Genomic DNA, 23510 nt, shown 5'->3' with positions numbered 1-23510 from the left:
AAGCTAGCACAATGTTAAAGTGTAACTTCATTCTTATATATGACCAAGGCAGCTGTGAATATCAAGTAGTTGGACTCGCCGAAGCCCTTTGACCCGGCAAGACAGCATTTCGTAGGTTACTCAAGACTGCTGGGTTAAGTCCCCAATCGCCTTCCCATTGCTCCATGCGGGCGCCATTTTTAAAATGCTCAGACAAGTGTTCAGATCGTGCAGTCCAGGTGGAAAGAGAAATACCGCAAAATCCACACCGGCTTTGCACATTCGACCCCGATCTACGCCATGCGTGAAGGTCGGCCACAGGAAGTTTAGTGCAGCCATGGAATTTCCGCAGATGCTGCCATAAGTAGTCCTTTCGACTGAAGGTACGGTCCGGTACGGGCTTTTCAGCACAAACATGAAACTCATGCTCTTCGAAATGTGCGGCCGAAGGAAAAGGGGCCGTGCAAAATCGACATTCGTCAATAGGTGCGCTCCAATCCTGTTCTAGTTCGATGAGATTCGGTGTGCAGATCCATGAATCGAGTCGAAGATGAACACTCTTCTCATGTCGTAGCCAATCATGCCGCTTTCTGAAGAATTGTGTGCAGAAAGTACACTGGTATTGATTGCCATCTCCTGTTGATCGCTGTCGCTTATGTCGTCGCCGATTTCGCGAACTATTAGGGAGAGGCGAAAATGACATGCCTCCATCCCTGCCAGATTGGTGACTCCACGCCGACGAAACGCTGCCTGAAGTTTCCGATGCCTTGCTTCCAAAACTTGATACCGAAGAAGCCAGGTGAGATGATGATTCATCAAAATTGAAGAAGTCCATAGTAGACAAGTCCAACATAGAAGCAGCGTCAAACGGCTCGGAAGCGATAGCATGTTGAATGGCGGACTCCGGGATATGGTCATCTTCTGGAGGTGATGCTTGCCAGCGCTCCATAGGGGTCATAGAACTCAGAGTACTCGTCACCAGGGGCGAACCGGCGCGATTATAGGAGGCCGAGCCCAAGTTGGATGATTGGAGTTTTTGCTTTTGCCGCCGGCGAGCATTTGCAAACCATGTTGATATGCGCTTCTGTGAAAATCCAGTCTCTCGTGAAAGTTGGATCTTTTCCTCTTCACTTGGATAAGGGAGCTCTTGGCGCTGGTGAAACCATTCTCGCAGAATTCGAGCTCCTTTTCGTACGAATTGTTTTGATTCCTTTTGTTCCTCTTTGTTTTCTGCAACAGAAGGAAAAATTTCACCCTAGTATATAGTGTTAATTTCGAACGGACATGAAAGATTTGCGCCGACGTACATCGATTTCGGCATGCTCTGGAAGGCCGTGCAAATGTCCCATAACGGGTGAAAAGGTCTCGAAGCCAGACGGCAGACGTTTCTCTCCTTTTGCAAGGCTACATTCCCGAAAAAGAGCCACACAACTTGAACAGGATGTTACTGGATTTGGATTTGCCGCTGTTGTTCGAATGATCAGACACTGTAGTCGATGTTTGCGACAATGACTGCAGGATATCGGAGGGCGATAAGCCCCGTCCAGCCATTGAGAGACGTTGGTCAAATTTCGAGTTGGTACTCCAAATTCTGTGATTCCAACTGTTTGGGGAATGGCTGGAGCGCTTGGCATTTCCGATATCTGTAGATATGCATTGCTTTGCTCTTCACCCGCAGTTGAGGGAGCTTGTAGTGTTTCAAAACCAACCCAATCATTCCATTCTAGATTGGCAGGCTCGGATGAACAGAAATAGAAATTATTCAAAGGATCCCAATCAGCGGAGGTGTCTCCAGGTAGCCCGCTGCCAGCGACATTAATATCGAGCATGCTCTGTAAACCCGGGTCTGGCAGCGAATGGGACTGTGGCGATTGACGGGAATAAGACACAGAGGGGTTTAGTGGTTGCCGATCCATACCGATCAATTTCTCGGAGCAGGTACCCCAGTTTTGTAGGGCCTTATCCACCATATACCTCGAAAGTGAGGGGCCGCGGTCGTCGTTCGATTGAATCTCCGCTCTCGAATGACATCGCCATACCGTCGATGTCACTGACTTAACGGACTCGCCCGAAAAAGGCTAGTGGCCTGCTGGTGCCTTCCCAGAACATGCTGACTCATCACCAATGCAAATCACAAGTGCAGAGGAACAAGCTTCCAAGAATACCAACTGTTTATACAAAGCTTTCTTGCGACCGCCGGAAGCGAATGATATTTATCTGATAAATTTGAAATTACAGATAAAATTCAGTGCACTTAACCATATGTCACTATAGTTGAAGACACAGTCGGCAATTATACTAACTATAGTAGTGGGGAAATGGTTGACAATCGGTGATCTCTGGAGGATATCTTTCCTAGCACACAGTCTTTACAGGATATAGCTTCGCATCTCCGATAGGGAGAGAATCAACTTGTACACATCTTTCGCTGAAGCAACATCTGTTTCCTCTCTGAAAGGCTTCCCTCCATCGTGGTGTGGTGTGGTTTGTTGGCTTGTTCGCTCATCCATCTCATCCTGCCTGCATTCGCAGGCTTGCCGTAGAACGCCCTGGTTCACTACGTAGTATGATGACTGAAAGCCAAGGATCACGGTTTTATCTCTTCATTCTCGTCGGGATATTCACAAATAAAGTTGACATAGAATATATAAATAAGTTTGCATTGAGGCTAACTTCTTCAGCGTAGGTGTCGATGACCTCACTGGAGGAGCATTCGATTGTTGCTGTTGTTGAGAGGCTAGAAACAAGCCATAATTACCATAGGATTTTCTCCAGCTCTGAGAAAGCACTGCAGGAGGAATTAACCAAAGGTAATAAATCAAGCCCACATATAATCCCGTCAAAACGTCTAGGATATATTGACGCGGTCAGGGCTCTCCGACGCTTGTCCTATCACCGACACCCCGAAGACTGATATTAACTTTCTTTTCCAGACCCGTGAGAGATAACTTCGTTCTACTGACTCTTACTGTAATTAAGACAAGATCAAATTGTTAACATACTCTCTGTTGGGAGATGAATAAGACCATCTGGTAGCATCCAAGCTCCTGTGCGTCTAATCATTTTCATGATTCAGAAGGATAAGTCTCAAATCCATTTACTTTTTGTTCTAAAGAAATGTAGTCTGGATCTGATATGAAGGCCTCGGAAGTCATGAATCAAATTAAACCAATTAAGTTTATTAACACCCTGCTTAAGGCGTGTGATATCCACAGGAGCCTCAAGAAAACGCAACAACCCTTGCAACGCGACACACAAATTCCTTCTTGGCGGTAGTGCTCATCCTGCTATGTATAAATTCTCGCCCCGAAGCATTAGAATGACACAATTATGCCCTGTCAATTAGATTCGCCTGTTACATACAAATAGAGGGTTAATATGTATTCTCAAATGAATGGGTTAAAAACGAAAGCTTACCTTTCCACCTATTGAGGTAAATTAAGATTGCCAAAACATGCATGTTGTATCTTCTGATCTTCGAAATTTCAGACCCCATCTGTGGCATCTCAAAGATGGCACCACAGCAAGTCAATTTTTGGACTTGGCAGCTTCCACAGACGACGTGGAAGACGCTTTGGGATCTCCTTCCGTGTTTTTTTTGGGCTCTGGCTTGGGATTTGGTTGGGATGACGATCCTTTTCTTGACCCTCCGGACGAGTTCCCGGATGTTGTACCATTGATACCCAGCATAGCCAAATGAGAAGCTCCGATCATTTTAACAAATTTAATACAAATATTCGGAAGTGAGTTGAATTTTTCCTTGCAATTGAATTGAGGATTTGAAGAGTTTGAAGAAAGCTCAGCCATGGAGCGGCCGAAGGAGGGGAATATATAGCAGCATAGTAGTCTTTTGGACAAAGCTCTGAGGGTCAGGCTATCTATCACAAAAGAACGATGAAAGCAGGTCTCAGACAGACTCGCCTATGGCTTTGACAGGCCTGAAAGAATACAATGGGGGCCATCTTTCATGGTCGCATAAAATGGCGTATATGTGGTGATAAGTCGAGTTGTGCTAGGGTTAAGCTCAAAATAGTAGTGATCAGAACCAGTGTAGATCTGGAAACATGGCCCCATGAGGTTTGTAGAATGTTGGAAACAGTTATCCTCAGTGACTGTAATTTTTATTCATTATCATAGGCTAAGGGTACGAATAATCAGGCGGTCCAGAGCGCACGAGGCTCTTCGCTGTGGAAACTCTAGGACAATTGGTTAGAGGTACTCCAGTGAATCCAAGAACGAGAGCGGTAAAATCACCAGTATGCAAGGGCATAATAATTATCTATCGGCATGTGGAGCTTGGCAAGGAGAAACACCTCATGGCCTGCGCCTCAGCAGCCTTACTCAGTATTGGCGGCCGGACGTACAGTTGGCAAGACCAACGTTCAAACGGGATGCATTCCAATAATGTTTTCTATGTATGGTATTACAGCAAGCAAATGTTGGTCCGTGTGTGGCCTAATAAACCAAACGATTGGAGAATTTGTCGTATCGCATTTATTTATCCGCTTAAGGTGCTGAAACTAGCTGCGTTCAGGCAAGACAGATCGAGAACCATTGAGGCGGAAAGGGCCAACTGCTGCGCCACGATTGTTTCACTCTCTCGGCATTCCTAAATTAGTCACAGTCAGCGACCCCCAAACAGAAATATGATCATGAAAGTCCTGATACCCCATTATAAGATGAAAGAACGCATAATGGGATTTCAATATGCCTTCAGTGAGTCTGAGCTGTTGGTTCCTGCTGGTTATCTTACCAACAACCCTACCCTTCAACATCACCAACATCTGTAAGAAACTCTTGTTGGGCGCTTCTCAGTTTTTCTATTTTTGGCTATTCAACTATCCCATTATGAAGCAAGCCCACTGAATTTTGAAAATCGCAAACGAACTGATAGGAGATAAAGGTAACACCAAGTAGTATGATTCCGAGTCCCCTAAAGTCTGATAGTTCCAATGATGGGGTAATAGGTGTCACAGTACTCTGGTATGGGATACAAGACTGCTAAATCCAGCCCTGAAATTGAAAGACCGAGAAGAAGTACGCCAAATCTAGGCAAAGAGCTCTCAATAACTGGCATCTATGCGCACCAAATCTGACAAAATATTCCTTTTTTCCACCGACAGCAATATGGGTAAATTAGGAACAGAAATCTTGAGCCAGAAGCGTAAAGGCCTCCTGAATCTGCTGCAAGCTTTTAACATCGACCCATTCCTCCTTGCTGTGTAGACCAGCGCCAACCGGCCCAAGCACAATTGATGGGACTCCGGCCTCGCTTAACAATGCAGCATCGCACCAGAATGGAACGCTTTGAACTGTCGGTTTGATTTCGAATGCCGTAGTTGCACATTCCAAAGCCTTTTCAACAAGAGGATGATCTATCGCAAGCTTCTGCGTCGGGCGGGTCATCGTAACACGAGGTTCTTCGTATTGGAAATGTGATTTTTCTCTCGCGATGTTGCGAAGTATTTCAGAGATATCGGTCATGATTGATTCTCCTGTTTGGGCTGGAATTGTTCGGAACTCGATTGTGATCGTACATTTCCCAGGATATGAAGACGGCTCTTCGCCTCCCTGGATCAATGAACAGTGCATAGACGCCTGGCCTAGAAGGTTATCCACAGGAAGGTTTGCTTGATAGGATTCAAGGGCGTTCAGGAACCAGCCAGTATGTAGAATCGCATCCCGACCAGCTAGTGGATCCGAACCGTGGGCAGCAACTCCGAGTATGTCCACTTCCACCCACACAAAGCCCTTGTGTGCTGTCACTATCGCGTTCATTGTCGGCTCAGCAACAACCGCTGCATCAGCTCGCCAGCCAGCAGCCAGGATATCTTGTGTGCCTAGGGACTTATCCTCTTCATCAGACACAGCAGCGACAATAATATCTCCCCGGAGGACTTGGCCACTGCCCTTAATGGTGGCAAGCGCGGCGAGGGCCGCTGCTAAACCACCTTTCATATCTAAACTTCCTCTTCCAAAAACGACCTCCCGGCCATCTTTCATTCCCAATGCTCCGGAGAGGGGATCCTTATCGTAGCTAGAAAGCGTGACGGTATCGGTATGGCCGTTGAACATAATCGACTTGCCCCCACCACTTCCGCGGAGAATAGCCACAACAGACGGGCGTCCGGCGGTGGGCTCTACGCGATGAAATTCGATATCTCGGTGAGCAAGCCATGCTGAAATAAAATCAGCAATTTCACTCTCCCCAACACCATCAGTCACAGATAAGGTAGGGTTCGAAGAGTTTATCTGAGTGAGTGCCTGCGTGAGAGTGACTGCATCTTCGGCGGACACATCTCGAGGGACCTGGTACATTCGAGCACCTTCAGTGCTGAGTAGAACAACAACAGAATCCTCAGTGAGTATTGAAGATGCTCCTTGTTCCGAGGCTATCCGATGCAGTGCAGCGAGAGGTCCACCACCACAGGGACCAGCCGCCACTGAATTGGAATTGAGAAACTGAACCGCGATATGACTTTCATGGGATGAGACTGTAACAGCGGCATCGACAAGGCGCTGCAGATCTGGCCAGGCGGTGGATGAGACAGTTCCACAGTTCATGCCATCCATGATAGTAGACGAGGTTCGCACAGAGACAGGCTTCCCTGCACGTAGACTCGATGACAAGCAGGGAGCCGAGTCCGGCTCAACTGCGATGACTGAGATCGGGGAGGCTCTGGACTTGCAGTACCTTGCAACTGCATGTGCAAGGCTTCCAACCCCGACGGGCGTCACCATGACATTCGCTGAGAGGCCCAGTTGAGAAAGCTGTTCTCCAACTTCGTCCATCATCGTGGAATAACCTTCCACAATCCATGCCGGAACATCTTCATACCCTTCAAAAGCAGTATCTTGGATAAGAAGAATTTCCTTCCTCTGCTGCGCTTTCTCCGATGCTTCCTGGACAGCTTGATCATAGCATCCTTGGACAATGACCACTTGGGCGCCCTCGCCTGCAATACGGCCCTGTGTGAAGTTGTCCATCGAGCGTGGAACAAATATCACTGATTCGATGCCTAGCAGCCGGGCCATGAAAGCGACTGCCCGCCCATGGTTTCCCTCCGTCGCTGCGACAAGGGTGATCGACTGCGATTTCGCTTGCGTAGATAACTCTTCCAGAGTCACCGTTGTTGGCAACCCGAGCTTGTCCACAATCGCACGGAAACAACCCCACGATGCGCCGAGGACTTTGAAAGAGGGCAGGCCAAATCGGTTACTCTCATCTTTGACGAAGACTGATCGCACTCCCAGTTCGGTCGCAAGCTCTGGCAAGGAAACAAGGGAGGTTGGAGCATAATTGGGGAGCGACTGGTGGAATTTCGCAACACCCACGGCCGGAAGAGGTTCACAGCCCTCGCCTGCGGCGGCGGGGTTCACGTAAATGGCTCGCCTCGAGGACATTTTCTGTTGAGGGTCTGTTGGTTTTTAGATGGGATATCCATGTCATATGTCAAGGGTCTCAAAAAGGTGCCCCTCATATATATATTCGCTCTGTGGAGTATTCGCCGCCCATGGCAACTCTGGGGCACACGCGTGTGCCTTCGGAAAACACTCACGGCGCGCCTTCTGGCGACATCCCTCATGGAGACGAGTGGAGCTCATTAAGAATTGAACGGCAAAAATTCTATTCGTGATGAAAACTTTTATCCGAAATTATGTGAACTTTAGCCATCCTACCATTAGGTTTATTCTTTTAGTAAACCAATTTGATCGATACCTTCAATTGCGCGCTCGCGACCGAGCAGCCATCGGGCTGGAGAACCGAAGAGTCATACTTGAGCTTTGGCGTTTGTACTCTACTCCACAATACATCGTGCTATATAAATTTTCACGGAATTTTGTTGACTGTATTCTATAGCTGCGCCATTTTCAGTTACTTTGAGGTACAAATTAAAATAATTAGATACTGCTGATGTGGTTCGCGCGCGCCTGGTCGTAGTGAACGACGGCTTGAAGCAGAACCTGGGCACCAAGTGCACTGTAAAGAAGTCAGATACCACACAAACATGGTTTCGTTCAATTTCAAGACGTACCAGTCTTTCGGTGAGCAATACTCGGTTGGGTGATGGCTCACTCCGTCCCGGCATGGCACAAATATCATCGCGGACGGGCAGTGCTTGCTGGTATACACAGTATCATGGCCAGCACCGCTGGTCATATACATCGTTTTTTCAGGACCAACAAGGTGATCGGCGGCCGACTTGATGGACTCCACGCAGCCTTGGTCAAACTTGACAGCGGGAGAGTCGGTATCCAGAGTCCATTCAAACGAGACGCCCTTTCCATCCTCGGATGCAATCGCCTTGAATGCCTCCAGACATTCCCCTTGAACAGCATACACAACACTATCTTGGGGATGGCGGATGTCCAAGGTAAAAGTTACTTCGGATGCCACGGTGTTAGTTGACGCATTCGAGGGGACTCTTAGGATACCCGTGGAGGCCAGCGCGTCGTGTCGCTTAGCGATGGCGTTCGACGCCGCTATCATTTTGGAAGCCGCTAGCAAAGGGTCATGGCGAGCGCTGAGAGGCGTTGTGCCAGTATGAGCATCCTTGCCCTGAACAGTCAAGGTCAACCATCTATAGCCCTGAGCCCCCTGGACAATGCCAATGGAGCGCCCAGTCTCTTGAAGAAGGGGCCCTTGCTCAATGTGCAATTCGAAATGAGCACCCAAAGGATATCCTGTTTCTGGGTCGTGCGAACAGGGGATGTCACCCAGATAGCCATGTTTGTCCAACTCAGATCGTAGAGTTACTTTGGGGTCATGGATATCGGTCAAGTCCCAGGCTGACTGAATCGGAATAGAACCAGCCCAAACGCCAGAAGCACACATCGACTTAGGGAAGCGAGCTCCCTCCTCACTGGAAAACAAAGTCGTCAGCCACCGATCTCTATCGCCGTGGGGGTCAATGATTTTACTTTGTCCAGTTCACTACACCAACATCGTAGTTCGTCTCGAAGTTGGCTTCTTTCATCGTCCGTAGCACTTCTAGGGCAGCCAAAACTCCCAAGATTCCATCATACCGGCCACCCCGAGGTTGAGTGTCTAGATGGCTTCCCATAGCAATCATAGGCGCCGGGGAGCGCAATTTTCCTGGCCGACGGGCGAACATATTTCCCATCTTATCCACAGACAGAGAGCATCCCAGTTGTTGGACCTCATCAGCAAACCATTTCCGTACTCTGGCATCGTCATCGGTTAACGTTAGACGTGCCATGCCTGTTTCAGTAGGGTATCTGGACACATGTTAGTCTATCATTCCAGGTCGAGGAGCCTGATTCCACGTACTCGCCGTATCTGTGAGCCGAACCCCATTCGCAGGTCCTATGTAAAGTTTCCCATAGCCGATTGCTATTGATATTGAGGCGTGGCGATGACGATTGGAATCGAGGACTGGTCGAAAATGTCCTCTTGGCAGAATAGCCAAGAGCACGAGTCACTTTCGGCGTCCCGTGCATTTTGAAAGTCCGATGACAGCAATTCCGTTTGATGCGATTGAACCAGAGCAATGGAATAGAGTTCAGCAAAAAAATTAGCCGTGGACCCGTTGATATTCGACCTTAACCCGATGCTTCACCTATGCTCTTTAAGAGCAAAATTATGAGTGAAGCGCCTTCTTTGAACAGAGCTGGGGCCCAAGCACAAAACAAATCAATCCACTTGGGGCTGGGAATTTGAATTCGGCGACCGTTCGGCAGGTGAAATGCGAACGATGTTGCCGAGCAGGTGTTTCCGCTCCGAAAGATCATGAAATTGACGCCTTCCCGCAACATCCACAAAGCCTAAATTTTTGCTATGCCAAATGCCGCATCGAACCGGGTTTTTGCATACCTTTTATTCAGGATCTACCATGGTTATAGCAATGGAATATATTGCCATTTGAAACTCGAAGAGGGGTTATAAAAAGTGACCGAAATGGCTGATTCGCTCAATCCTCTTTGCCCGCGGGAAACTGCGGGAAGGCACAGGTGGCGACCGTTGCCAACTACATACAAACCCCCAAAAAATTCACATATCTCGTATCTCTCAGTCATCAATAAACAATCTCACACAAAACAATCATAAACAGAAGGGGAGTCATTCCAGTGACCTATCCAATGAGGACCTTCTACCGAGCGTATCCCTTACCCCGACAACAACTGCCAAAACACTGATCTCCTGGGAACGGTTAATATACATGACTAGGGTCTTCTTGGTGCAGGAATACCGTTGTATGGGAGTGGCGCCGTCTCATATGGTCCCCTAGAAGAAGAGTATGTGTTTCTTGTATATTGCTCACTGCGTATCGGTTAGAGGGGGAACTATATGTTATCTGAGAACACCTTACTCTAAGGTTCTCAATGAATCATTATCAGAATTTCTGGAGCTGGAGTCATTAGAGGGCAAAATAGCCTTCACTTTGGCCTTGAGGCCCTTTCCATCTTCCTTTGTGAACATATTGGAGCGTGTTGTACTGGGTCAAGTCTTGAGGTGAAAGCAATTGCCAACCAGGTCTCCTTTGGAAGAGTATAGCACAGAAGTCTCGAGAGAGGTTTTCAAGATGCTTTGCTGTGGCTTAGAAATTCAAGATCAGCTGGGTACGATGCTTTGTTCATATATGCCATGAGAAAAAGCAATCTTGGTACGCGGGATTCAGATCTGCATTCTAGTATCTAGTATGACGCATTGTGGGGGCGAGGTGAGAAGAGGCACTTCGGGGAGCGCCGATTTCCACAGGCACCATTTGATCCAAGATGATAGATCAGACAACAATCATCCCATTCTTGGTTGGTTGCCCTTGCTCTTCAAATCATGTAAGAGATGGAGCTTATTTCCCCAAGAATCGGCGGTGCGCCTCCACAAATGCAACATGGATATTCTTTGGGTTTGGAGTCGGACAGTACTTACTCCCTTGTCACCTTTGTCGGTTGGGATTTCCCTAAAAGTTAGCAGCTATGTCTCGGCATTTACTAGATCCCGATATAAAGGAACCTGTGAGTCAAATTATGTGTCTACGTATGCGACTCCTTTGGTTGGTATAAACCAACTATTTGCACGACGTTTGCTTTTTATTTGGCTGGCATCCAATAGGCTGCACCTGAGATGGCAAGAATCCAATGCTATGTTTCCGTTATCCGAATATTGGTGATTGGATGGCTAGAATCACTTTGAACGTGATGCCTTACCAGTACATTAATAGCCTCTTCGACGTGGCCTTGACCATCTACCACCGAGCACCAAGTCAACTCCGACAAAAATCATGTACCAATGACAACGATGACTGAAGAGATGAGCTGGCAGCGTATTGAACTTCGAGGCTTGTAGGGTATCGTGACCTTTCAATTTAAGGTTTTTGACTATGCTCAAGCTTGAGGGGCACTGGTTGATCTATGTAGTTGTTAGTTGGAATACAACATATTTTTGTCGAAGATGAGCGGTGAAGGGAATCCACATGAGGTATGATCCTGATTTATTTTATGAGAATAGCTTTGGTTTTTCAATGCTACACATTCCCATCGTTACTAGTCCCGATAATGAAATTTTCTCCACTTCAATTAGAAAAGAAGCCGCATGTTTTGATGGCCTTCAAGTACCCCCAATTGAGCCAATCACCGTTGTTACTCCGCCACGGGAATCACGAACCCCCCAAATCGTTGTGCAAGATGAATTCCCGCATGATGGCGGAGTCTCCTTTCTGGACCCTGTACTGGGTTGGCAGTCAAATTTAAAGCTAAGAACGGCGTGTTAGCTTCGTTAAACTACTATTCAAGGCAATTGAAGATTGCTTTTCACTTTTTTGCCTATTCATAATGATTGCTCGTGAACTTACAGTGGGGAAATTAGGTGTCGCGCCCGGGTGCATGGTTAGTCAGCGATTTCTATCAGTCACGATGGAAGCGGGGGTCTTACAGCTGATGCAGATAAACAGCGAGGGATCAAAGTTCTTTACAGATAATCCGAAATGATGAAGGCCTTACCTGGACCATAATGGATACATCAACCGCTGCCGCAGTTGCGGCCCTGGTGGTTGCCATCGTGGCCATGTTCGTCGCCATTATGCAGGCCCTGCAGCAGTATTTTGTGAGCGGGCAGCTTATTCGCCTATGCGATTCTGTTGTGTTTGGAAAAATGCCAGGGCGCGGGCAACGGGTCTGGCAACTAAGGCAATTCAGGTTCCGCATTGTTTATAATGTTCCTCAGGTCAGCTTGAAAAGAGATTTATGGCCGGAAACACTTCCTCACATCCCCTCGTATGCGAAGGGGTCCGGGTCTCTACCAGATCTTGGTCTAATGGGAGTCGAAGATAATGGAGCACAGAGCTCCAAAAACGAACATTCATCCTTTGCTCCCGGAGAGGCATCGTGGGTCTCTTTCTGCCGGGCAGTCCAGTTTTCATCCGGGCAGTCAATGGTTCTTGATCTGATTCAAGGGGATGCAGATAGATGCCCAGTTGACCTGCCAAATGTCCCAATGCAAATGTCAATGCGGGATGTTGCTGTGATGGGGCTAATGTCGGGTATGAAGTGCACACAAGCATCTTTCGCGGAGAAATCACTCTCGATGCAAGGTTTAATTGGCACTATAACTACCTCGCAACACCCGCTTCTTGGACCTTTGCTTCATTTCAGTCCACGCAACTTTTCTGCCTCGGAAATGAAAGATCTACGGGTTGGCAATGGTGCTATTGATCCTCGTTGGATGGCTCACTTGTGGGACGAAGTCGTGGTTGCTGGACATCGATACACACGGCAAGACAGAATCCGGATTGAAAGAGATGAGGCCACATGGACTCAAAGGCCGAGAGGACGTGCAGTGATATTGGCTAATCGAAATCGATCACCTCCCCCTGAGTCTATCTATGGGTTGCGCCGTCGAGCTAGTGTCGCTTCCTCTACATTTTCAAGCAGGTCCAGATACACCGATCGGCCAAAGTCAACTCGGAAATCAAAGGATTTTGTTAGATCTACTTCTCCTCCCAAACATCAGACACTTTGGACACGCTCAGATGGAGACTGGTATCTCATCAATAACCAAACAGCTTCGAGCCATCTTCGGCCTACACTGTGCCAGGATATGGCTCATCAAGAGAAGCCCAGCGAGTTCGATAAACAGGAAGGAATTATAAATAAAATTAGAATGTGGTCAAAAATATGGAATTACATTTTTCGAGATGATAACGTTCATCAATATGGGGGTGGAACTGATCCATTTACCGTCGAAATCGAACGAGGCGAGGTAAAAATCAAACGAATGGACCTCACCCAGAGCGAAAACATGATATTGAGAGACGTGCATCAATTTCCTGCTCCCCCATACCAGCCATTGAGTTTTCAAGATAGAGGCGCAGATCTCCAACCTAGATGGTTCATAAAAGACTATATTGATCAGAAGCGGGAAGAGATTCATGGCAAAGACACTCTGCACAAAAATCGCTCAAATGCCCCGCTTTTGATTGGATGGTACGACGACGAAGACCACGAGATTCCAGAGCTAGGCGAAGCGAAGGAAAGTATTGCGAAAGCCGTCTTGGAGATGTGGCCGCGCTCACAATATGGTTCATCCCAAGAGAGGACAGCTTTCTACGCCCACAGATGGCGCGAGTTGGTTCAACAGAGACAATTTGACCGTGAAAGTCGATCCAGATCGCGAAATCCATCACAAGCACGATCTTCTGTCAGCGGAGTCATGCCTAGATCAATCGATAGATTTCGCCGTGTTAATGTCTCTAGGCATCGCAGCTCTGTCAGTCGCCAAAGTCAAGATTCGCGCTCAACGAGTCGCTCATTCAGAAGACCAGGGTTGGATATAGAACATGAATATCCGTCGATTCATCGCCGCTCATCTTATGACCCTGGTATGGATTCTAGAGATTTGTACCCTCGAAATATCTCTCCGGAGCCCCATTCGTTGCAACGACTTCAAGAGACATATAGCCGCTCCAGCTCTCACGTTCGTTCGCGTCCTGCGAGTAGGAGAGACGTTCAATATGGTGATACTATTCTAGTGCATGATCAAGACAATAATGAGCAGCCTTCTGGTATACCCGAGAGCAAACTCTATAGGTCTCCAGACAAACAAGATACCCGAGAACATACCAAAGTCGGTTTTGGTCATGCAATATATTTAATCGAGTCGTCTAGCAGTGATGATTTAGGCAATGAGACAGACAATGACCACTCAACCGACAGGCAAAATTCTGTTTTAGGAGCAGAACCATCCAGCTCAAGGGCACAGTACCCCGAGCCACCCCCAAAGAGTATTCTTAAGCCACCTAGGCCTAGCTTCCCTGAAGAACCGAATCCTATTCGAGAAGGTGTTGCGCCTTTAAAAGATACAACCCAGAAAGGTATCCCACCCGGCGCCAGGTGGACAAAGATTGATCGCAAGCTGGTTAGCCCGGAAGCACTAGAATCAGGCTTTGAACGATTTGAAGTCAGAGAAAATTATGTGGTGGTTCTTCGAGTTCTACAAAAGGAAGAGATAGAATCATACGCATTGAGGACACAAGAATTGTTGTTTAAAGGTTCGCATGAGACTTTGGTCTACTTAACTGTGTACTTATTGCTCATTCATGATAGGAGGTCGCCGACAAGACCACAGCATGAGCTCGAGGCAATCTAGCAGAACCAATCGAAACGAGGAGAGGCGAGGTCGGCGTCGTCGAAGAGACGGCAGCCTCTCTCCAAACTCTGCACATGAGCCGTTTCGCACGGCCTCTAAATACCCAACAAGATTCAGTGAAGGAGATGTATTGTTGAAAAACCCCTCGCCGCCGACCGCCAATAACTCACCTCCCCAGACGCCTCATCCAAAGTCTTCTCCCCACATGTCCCGCAATGAAAATGAGAATGAGATAGATGATGAAAGCTGCAGAAGCTCCGATGATACCTTCAAAGACATTTCACAGTCCTCCCCTAGAGAGGGACGAATGTTTTTCCGTTTCAACGATGGAAACAGCGACACATCATTTTCTGAGCCAGAAGTGGAAGAGCCCAGCTCAATTTATAGTGGCAGAATACGTAGAATGAGGCCACCCTCCGATTTATTAAACGAAGCGAGATGGAATAATTCGAATGACGATATGTTGACTGATAAAAGTCTTTCTGCTGACGAATATCTCGACTGTGCTTCTGGTGAAATGGGCTGGTTTTGGGTATGTCAGATCGATGTCATTCCAGGATACTTCGCAACCCCATGGACAGCCAGATTCTCAACAGATATTTGCATTGGAGCGATCGCCGTCATTATTGAGGCATTGGGGATAGTTACAGACTTTTCTCAGCCAGCATATCTTGAAATTTCTTGCCACCCGCGCGGCCTTGCCTGGATGAGAAGTGGGTATTCTACCTTCCCTCCTTACGGAGTCAGTGCCAACCACCACCATGGTACCGTCATTTCTGGTGCTTATGACACTCAGTCTCTGCCCGGCTTTCGAGATCCTCTTTTCCCTATTGAGCTTCTTGGACATTATGGTTTTCAAGTTGATGGCCGCCAGCCTTCCGACGCGGCAAATTTACGCGCCCGGCTCACGGAATTAATGGCTCTTGACTCATGGCTTTCATATTGTGGCCGCCAACCAGAGATATGTGGATATGGACACGGGATCAATAATGGTGCAACCGTAACTGGAGCCGGAGACCTCCTTTACACCATGCCGACCCTCGTAAAGAGAACCATGGATAGCTTCTCTTTAGAATTTACGAATCTGGAACGCACAGCTATCAACGGTGGCCAACAGCTCGTTCGACAAATAGCCGTCAATCTCTTGGATACACTTGGATGGAAGGTTGAGGGTCTTTCACCAGCAGAAAAACTCTTCGCGTTGGTTGCGATGCTTCGGGCATCTAAAATGGCGCTGTGCATTTCGCAAGGGACTGATACTTCTGCTCTACGAGATATAATGCTCAATGACGTCCAGGCTCATCTCGTTTAATAACTTTGTCAATCTTGGATATAAATATGATTGGAAGCCCTATATATCTGAAAGGAATACCAGGTACAGTTTTCTGCACCCTACTTCCGCAAAACAATGTCTAAAAAGTTCTTTCCATGGCACAGAGCGCCGAATAGATAGACCGACACATGGGTTCTCTATTTTGGAAGCACTTTCACTGACCAATCTTCTGGTTGATACAGTAAAGTTGACTTATATGCGGAATTTATCATAATGTCAATACAATGTGTCGTAAAGGCGGGCGAGAAATTTGGGGCCAGGTGTATCAGAACTTATGAAAATCGTTTTATATCCTGTTTCTCAGACCTAGCCAGACTTCGTAAATAATTTGAAGACGTGAGCGGTACTGTAACAGAAGAAATTGAGGTAGAGAGATAATATTTGAATGAAATATAGTTAGACAGGTGAGAAACTTTGCCATTCGAATTCTATAAATGCAGGTGACACGACACGGCAGAAAGAAAATGTGTCGAGATGATGCTAGCTAAGAGGCTTGTGAATCTATTGGCAATTTCTGGAGCTTTAATCCATCCGCCCGGGTGGTCTAGTGGTATGATTCGCGCTTAGGGTTAACCCAAGCATGACTGCGCGAGGTCCCGCGTTCGATCCGCGGCTCGGGCCGAGATTTTTTGTACCTGGTGACGGGAGTGGCTGAGAGCCGCCCACTTTTTTTGGAAGTCGGGATGCGCGCACACACAGACATGGTTCGTATAAACTAATAGGCTTTATTAAGGCTGTTCATATTTAAAAACAATTGAGGTTAGGAGACTGAAGATGAAGACGAAGTAGATGATCTGCCGCTATTACTGGCAATTGGAGCTTTGGAGACGTATAGGATATCCATGGACGGAATATACGCAGAACGGGATTTTGGGGTTATATAGTACTATGACTTGAAAAGAAGTTATTTGATTCCCATGTGGCAGTTATCGCCCGAGGCCTTGTCATCTAACCAGTCCTATTTGAACAGTTACAAGAGCTCTATCAAAGTTGTTGTCGATGCTATTTCTGCCTAAGAAAGTGCAGGGGAAAACTCCTTGCGGGTGAGATTAAGGCAGTCGGGGCTCGCCAGACACCCTTTCCCGAAGAGAACGCGGTTGGGCCAAACTGGTATTTATCTACCCCTCTAGGTCCTGGACAGACGGCTCGCTCACTACTGGTGCCAATGACTATGCGCCGGTCGGAAGCATCCTGTCTCATGTGATACACCTTGAGGTTGATCACAAGAGACAAATATCCGGGAGGAAATGATAATAAGGACACTAATGAGTTATCAATGAACGGCGATTATTTTTTCTTACAAGTCTAATTTACCATCTCTTTTGACGAGTCATAGTTTAAAATTTGACCTTCAAAGACCATCCTCGACACACACCACGTGCCAGAAGGAATGCAATCGCAGCCCCCAGATATAAAACTCCTCCGAATACAATCAACCCCCCGTATTCCCCTTGTTCTCGCTGCTGGATCGCTCCTGCAATGGGGATCCCTGTCAGGGTTCCAATACTGGCTATTGTAAAGGTGGTCCCGTTTCTTTTTCCATAATCATCAACCGTGCATACTTGAGATATGCACACTGGAGTCAGGCTGATGGCTGCTCCACTCCAAAACCCAAATAATACGGCATAGCAGATTATTGTCGGTAAGCCTTTGCCAGCGCTGAGCCACAACGACAAAGTCAGAATGGCACAAACAAGTGATGTCAACACCATTATATTAAATCGCCCTAGTCGATCTGCTATTAGCCCCGGCAGAAAGCGTCCCGGGACAGCGCCGAGATTGAGCAATACAATCATCATATAGGACATTGTATCCGGCACACCGACATGGACTGCGTAAGATGTGATGTATGTGATTGGGATGAAAACTGCGAATTCGACTAGGAAGACTGCAGCTGTTGTTGTCGCGTATTTCCAATCCTTCAAAGCACGAAAATCAATGGAAGATCCAGCTTTGCGGTTAGGGGGCAATCTTGTTTTCAGAAGAAGGCAAGCACATAGACATAGAAGCGCGCATATTACAGCAATTATACGGATCGCCCATCCGAACCCAATCCTGGGGGCAGCGAAGAGAATGATTAGAGGGAAAATCACTCCGCCGATTCCACCGGCAGTGCACGCTATTCCAGTAGCATAGCCACGGCGAATGTCAAACCAGTGACCAACTGCTGAGACTGCGGGAGTAAACAGTGTACATGCGGATAGTCCTCCAAGCAGGCTGAAAGAAAGGAATATTTGGTAGTATTCTGTGGATGTTAGCCAGTGTTATCCAGTATATATTGTCCGTAATGGCACACCTTCGCTGAAGCTGAAGCATATCAGTGACACCACCATTCCGATAGAACCCGGAACAACAACATAATTCGGACCGCAAGTGTCAAATATTGGGCCTAGCAGATGTACATATCAGTAAGAGACCGACTTTTCATCTTCTCGGAGTTGACTAACCAGCTTGAGCGCCTCCGAAGTATAGAAAAAATCCATAGGCACCAAATATCCAGCCAATATTAGACTCAGAGTAACCATTAAGTTGGTGATCACTTGTCCAGGCATGAAATATACCGAGGCTATTCAGTATCCCCATTGAGGGAACCATAGCGCACCACGCTCCAAGCACAACCGACCACGCTTCAAGACCCCCTTCAGGATATTCAACTCGGTCTACATCACCCATGCTTCCTGAGATGGCGACCATGGCGGCAGGGGGTCCTGTTCTTGTGAACTTTTTGAAAACCTAGGTTTGTGACTCCGGCTTCGGGTGTTTTTGGCACTGAATACAAAGTGTTCTCGGCACAGGATTAGTCTGGATTAAACGATCTTCTTAGGCGTACTATTTAAGACCCTAAAGATTAAATACTGAATCCTAGCCAATTCATTCCCCTTACTGTTAACGACCCACCATTTTCGGTCTGGCGCTTCTAAGTAGTGTCTCGGCGGGCAGCGGCCAAATAAGCTTCTGATTGGTTTTTTACGTACGCCGGATTAGAAATTTGCGGTGAAAACGTCATTTGATTGGTTGGTCTTAACAATTCGGCGACAGACTAAAAGATGGATGTCGGCGGCACTTAACCCGTCGTGCTGGAGGGCCGTTATGGGTTGGCTTTTGCGGATGCCCATGATGGGTTGGATTTTAATTAAATATTACAACGTATCTCAATAGGTCACATATCAGACCTAGGCTCATGGTTGGCCGTCGCAAAGCGCCGTCCGATGACATCAGGCGCGGAACTTCCGGCATCAGCAAATCAGACCATTCATTCGCCGAGCTGCTCCCGAGAAAGCTATTTCGAAATTATCCAAGGACGCTGAGAGACATCTAGCTTCATAGAAAATGTCTACTTTGCGACCTGGCCATTCAAGCAGATTTTCACAGAGTCAAAATGAGTGAAAATAAGACAAAACACTCAACTCGTCCCTATCGATCGAAAAGACGCCCACCATGTGATCGATGTCGGCATAAGAAGCTCAGATGCGATGCACAGGTTGGAAAGGGCTGCCAGAGATGTGAGGCTGTCGGCTCTGAATGCAGCTTCCGAGCTCATACATCTGCGTGTCGACCTCTAATTCTACCAGAAACACAGTCATCATTACCGGATCATAATAGGCCGAGATCAGAGCATGGGGATATTCACATGGGTCCTCGTGGCTTTGCTCAATTCCAGACAGGACCACTCTCCAGTGCCATTCAGCCCTCTCTAGATTTACATTTGACGACGGAATCAGTTGATGATTTACTTCTCCCTCTGCAGCCCGCTTACCATCTACCAGAAAGACCTACGCCACAAGCAATACAGACTCTGGATCAATTACAGGGTTTCTCATATCAAGTCATTGGATCATCTGGCGAATCGGATCCATATCTTCTGCGGCACTGCAATTTCGACGATCATGGCTTTTTGATGCTCCATAAAGTCCATTATAGAAATGCGGGCGGCGTTCCTCTAGATGAGAAAATCCCAGTTCACTTCCTGGTGACGGAGAATGAATTATACGAACATGCAAGGAAAGATACAAAAGTATGCAACAAGGAGGAAATTCGCGGTGAGCTAAACAGTTTGGTCCCGTTGGAATGTGGCCAGAGATTGGTCTCTCTGTGAGCCCTCCCCACGATTCGCATTGAAAAATCCAATGAGAACTAAACGCTGCTGCTTTAGCTTTATGCAATTTATTTTCCCAAATCTACCTATCCTATCTCGATTTCAGCTCGGGCTTTCTGCGTCGCAGACCGTCCCAGACCAGGCCATCTTGAGAACTAAACCCGTCCATCTTCTTGCAGCTATTTATGCATCGGCGCAGCCTTTTGCCAAGTTCGATGAATACCTTTGCTTGCTGAATGCCTACTCGGTCCCGTCCAGTGATCGACTCTGGCGCATCGTGTGGGAAGTGCTGCAAGAAGAATTACATACTCCCAACCTAGCAGCATTGCAAGCGGGTCTCTTATATCTGCATAAGCCCACCGAGGGCAGTCAAAGTGCTTCCACAGATAGCTCCTTTGTATGGTCTTTCGTCGGTCAGTTAGTTGGATTGGCAACATCCCTCGGCCTGCAATTAGAATGCAAGCCCATGGGCCTTCCAGCTTGGGAACGACGATTACGCCGCCGACTATGGTGGACTGTCTACGCCGAAGATAAATGGCGCAGCCTCTTGATGGGTCGTCCTCCCTATATTCGACAAGACGAATGGGATGTGACGGACCTCGATGACGAAGACTTTCAGATTGGGCAGACCCAGGCCGAGTTCATGCTACCATTGGATGATCAAATTCGTATACACCAATTTCAATACTTTTCTCGACTGTCGCGCATCGCAGACGAAGTCCAACTTCGCCTCTTGTACGTGACTCGTGTCTTTGCCATTTCTGGACACCCCTAGCTCACCAGGATTGTGTGATTCTATAGTTCACTTCGCGCATCACAGCGGCTCTCCTCAAATTTCACCGAGTCTCTTGAAGTCGCACGGGCGTTGCTCGCGAACCTCAAAGAATGGTATTCGATATTGCCAAGTCAATTGAGGGTTCAAAACAGACTCTTCGTCACGATTGATCGCCATGGGCCGCAATCCGGATGTCTGCATTTTGCCTATATTCTGCTCGAAGTCTTTATCTTTCGCTCGCTGCTTCGACCTATGGTGCGCTCTGCGGCGCCGCCTCGACTGTTCGAGGAATTCGAAGACGCGATGAGTCTTACAAATATGGTCGATGATTATATCGCACAGATCATCGAAGCAAGTGAAGTCGAACCAATCCCCGCGATTGACATGTCTGATGAAAACGGAATTGGGAATGCCGTGCTAAAGGCTGCAGAGAATTGTGCAGCAAGGATGTTGCGCTCCGTCATGAGGATGACCTGCAGCGATTTGGGAGGATTCTGGTACTCCTGTAAGTACCTTTTTATACGTCATTTCCATCATCGCCGTCGACGTATAGTTTGAGAATTTCCATCTTCCCTCTCTGTCCCGCTCTGATTGACATTAACATTTCGTTAGGGTCGCGCATCGGATTTGCCACAGCCTCCAGTTTCATGCTGCTGTTGTTTGTACAAGCACCATCCAAGGAACATGCTCTCCGCGCTCGCCGGCTGGTACATATGTGGCGTCAGGCCTTACGTGGCCAAAGCCGAGGCTGCGAATTGATGAATCTGGCGTTGATCCGGCTGGATGGACTACACTGGGCCGGATTGCCGCGGCGTTTCTTCCTCCCCCAACACGTTAAAGATGCATTGGAGACCAAATTGGACCAATAACTGGGTCGGCATACGTATATAGAGGCCGGTTTCCGCAAAAGCCGCCATGATCATAGCCAGGAGATAATCCGGTATTTTCTCGGTCTAAGGGACGTCCGCCTGGCAGTTGAGCTGAGGAACCGGTGGTTCGCATGGAGAACATTCAATGTCCCACCCGCGCCCCGGGATTCGCGCCCGCTTCATTGGCTGCGGCGTGGTGAGTTGCCCCTTTTGCTTCGCTACAAGCCACTAGCAATAATTCCCTCGGAAATCATGCGGACGCCCAGGGATATTTTTAAAAGGGTGTTGCAAGTTTTATGCCAGCCGCGGAAAGAGAGGCGCTGAAAGCCGCCTAGTTCCGGCGAGGTGTTTAGGCTTGTTGTTTTTTTTCTGTTGGGAAACCCGAAGTGGGATGGGTGGAGCAGAGCGTCGGGTTGGAGGCGCATACTGCAGTCTCGCAGCCAGCATGGTCGCAGTGGTAGTCCTATAGTTCGCACACGAACCCTATGGGATTGGATGAAGGAGAAAAAAGCAAGACAAATACCGATGGGTGATCTGTGTTGATCATATAGATCATATAGTAGTGGGCGAAGTATAAAATGAATCTTATGTGTACCTTTTCCCACGGTGGAACTCCAAACTGCGACCGAGAAATGCGACGGCAGCACTTCGTATTGCGTCTTCCCGGTGTCCGCAGATTTTCACTGATGCCACTAGTCATTCTACTACTGTCGTATAAAGGGGAAGTTGCTTAGTGGGTCTCGTGGGTTAGATAGTCGCAGTCAACACGCTGTTGCAGAAAGCCAGGCATCTTTCACGGGCGGAGAGTAGTCGGGATCCATCCACAATGCAACCGATGATCTCTCGAAATATCCCACTTATCCCACGGACAATCTAGAACCCAGTATGTCAGCAATTCCTATTCGCTGCCAGCCATAGCCTTTCGTTTTCGATAAGACGGCAGCTTATATGTAGACTCTCGGTGAGAAACCCCACACGGAAGCAGAGGGGCAAAAAATAAGACCAAAAAAAATACTTCGCAAAACAAACACAATGTGCAGAATCGGGTTGGGGGGTTGGGGAGGGGCCAAAAAGGCTGCGAGGCACATCGATTTATGCCCCTCCGAGAGCCCCTCGAGTCCCTCAAGTGTCCCTCGTCCCCACCAAGTTTCCCTCTTTCCCACTCCCCACAATCCTAGTCTAATGGGAACCCAGATGCAGCAATCCAAACATCCTGCGTCTATATCTCCACCATGATGGTCAATCATGTGCTCGCCTGTTCTGTGTTTTCTTTTTCTCGCCGAATCCTTCGTCGAGTACCGTTTACCACACTCGGACAGACTGCGGCCGGTGGGGTTGCTGACCAGGGTCTATTCCTAGTCAGAAGCTCGACCTGCCATTACGTCCCGCGCCCGAGTCCATCCCAATCATACTAGACAATGGAAGAGGACACTACAGTAACCACTGCGCACTAGGGCCGAATAGGAAACGAACCGGACTGCCTGCAGGGGAAATTAACTTCCAGACGCGCTCATCACCGAGCACCGTTGCCAATTATTGGGCCCTGCGCGGCTGGACTGGGACGCTTACTCAGTACCACCCCCTCCCCCGCAACCCGTGCACGGCGATCCGGCCAGAAGTTTGTGGTTGGATGCCGGCTCGGTCCAGATGGTGCGAGGAGGGCAAGGTAGCAAAGGGCCATAGAGATGACGATTTAGCCCTGGGTTATCCGGTCGGGAGGATTAAGGTCCATGATATCTGGGGGTGGCGGGGTGGCCAAGAATCATTGGCATAGTATCAATCTACTGTCTATACTGACCCCTCCGTCCGCAGTATATGGGGACAGGGGCTAGCCCAACGGATGCTGTGTGAAT

General features: G+C 48.0%; 7 protein-coding genes across 7 annotated transcripts; 3 read left to right on the top strand and 4 right to left on the bottom strand.

Annotated features, from left to right (window-relative positions):
- Positions 1–61: 61 nt before the first annotated feature.
- Positions 62–1949, bottom strand: N7462_007543 (uncharacterized protein; the record flags this gene model as incomplete). The annotated part of the gene is made up of 2 exons (XM_057079261.1): positions 62–1234; positions 1332–1949. The coding sequence occupies 2 exons, from the start codon at positions 1947–1949 to the stop codon at positions 62–64; spliced, it is 1791 nt and encodes a 596-aa protein (XP_056931931.1).
- A 3166-nt stretch (positions 1950–5115) lies between these two features.
- Positions 5116–7383, bottom strand: N7462_007542 (Peptidase M20; the record flags this gene model as incomplete). Its single annotated transcript, XM_057079260.1, has 1 exon — positions 5116–7383. The coding sequence occupies one exon, from the start codon at positions 7381–7383 to the stop codon at positions 5116–5118; it is 2268 nt and encodes a 755-aa protein (XP_056931930.1).
- Positions 7384–7881: 498 nt separating this feature from the next.
- Positions 7882–9441, bottom strand: N7462_007541 (M20 family metallo-hydrolase; the record flags this gene model as incomplete). Its single annotated transcript, XM_057079259.1, has 4 exons — positions 7882–7960; positions 8016–8843; positions 8902–9219; positions 9272–9441. 4 exons carry the CDS (start codon positions 9439–9441, stop codon positions 7882–7884), a joined length of 1395 nt encoding a protein of 464 aa, XP_056931929.1.
- A 2509-nt stretch (positions 9442–11950) lies between these two features.
- N7462_007540 (uncharacterized protein) lies at positions 11951–13772 on the top strand (the record flags this gene model as incomplete). Its single annotated transcript, XM_057079258.1, has 2 exons — positions 11951–13517; positions 13555–13772. 2 exons carry the CDS (start codon positions 11951–11953, stop codon positions 13770–13772), a joined length of 1785 nt encoding a protein of 594 aa, XP_056931928.1.
- Positions 13773–14789: 1017 nt separating this feature from the next.
- N7462_007539 (uncharacterized protein) lies at positions 14790–15896 on the top strand (the record flags this gene model as incomplete). The annotated part of the gene is made up of 1 exon (XM_057079257.1): positions 14790–15896. One exon carries the CDS (start codon positions 14790–14792, stop codon positions 15894–15896), a length of 1107 nt encoding a protein of 368 aa, XP_056931927.1.
- A 1358-nt stretch (positions 15897–17254) lies between these two features.
- Positions 17255–18611, bottom strand: N7462_007538 (putative oxalate/formate antiporter; the record flags this gene model as incomplete). The annotated part of the gene is made up of 3 exons (XM_057079256.1): positions 17255–18162; positions 18214–18306; positions 18365–18611. 3 exons carry the CDS (start codon positions 18609–18611, stop codon positions 17255–17257), a joined length of 1248 nt encoding a protein of 415 aa, XP_056931926.1.
- Positions 18612–19296: 685 nt separating this feature from the next.
- Positions 19297–21657, top strand: N7462_007537 (Zn(II)2Cys6 transcription factor; the record flags this gene model as incomplete). The annotated part of the gene is made up of 4 exons (XM_057079255.1): positions 19297–20009; positions 20071–20748; positions 20815–21293; positions 21401–21657. The coding sequence occupies 4 exons, from the start codon at positions 19297–19299 to the stop codon at positions 21655–21657; spliced, it is 2127 nt and encodes a 708-aa protein (XP_056931925.1).
- Positions 21658–23510: the final 1853 nt, after the last annotated feature.

This window comes from Penicillium macrosclerotiorum (assembly GCF_028827735.1).
Source record: "Penicillium macrosclerotiorum strain IBT 26536 chromosome Unknown utg000007l_segment0_segment0, whole genome shotgun sequence".
In the NCBI taxonomy this organism is placed as follows: Eukaryota; Fungi; Ascomycota; class Eurotiomycetes; order Eurotiales; family Aspergillaceae; genus Penicillium; species Penicillium macrosclerotiorum.
The sequence above is the reverse complement of the archived record's forward strand: the minus strand, read 5'-3'. Positions and strand labels throughout refer to the sequence as shown.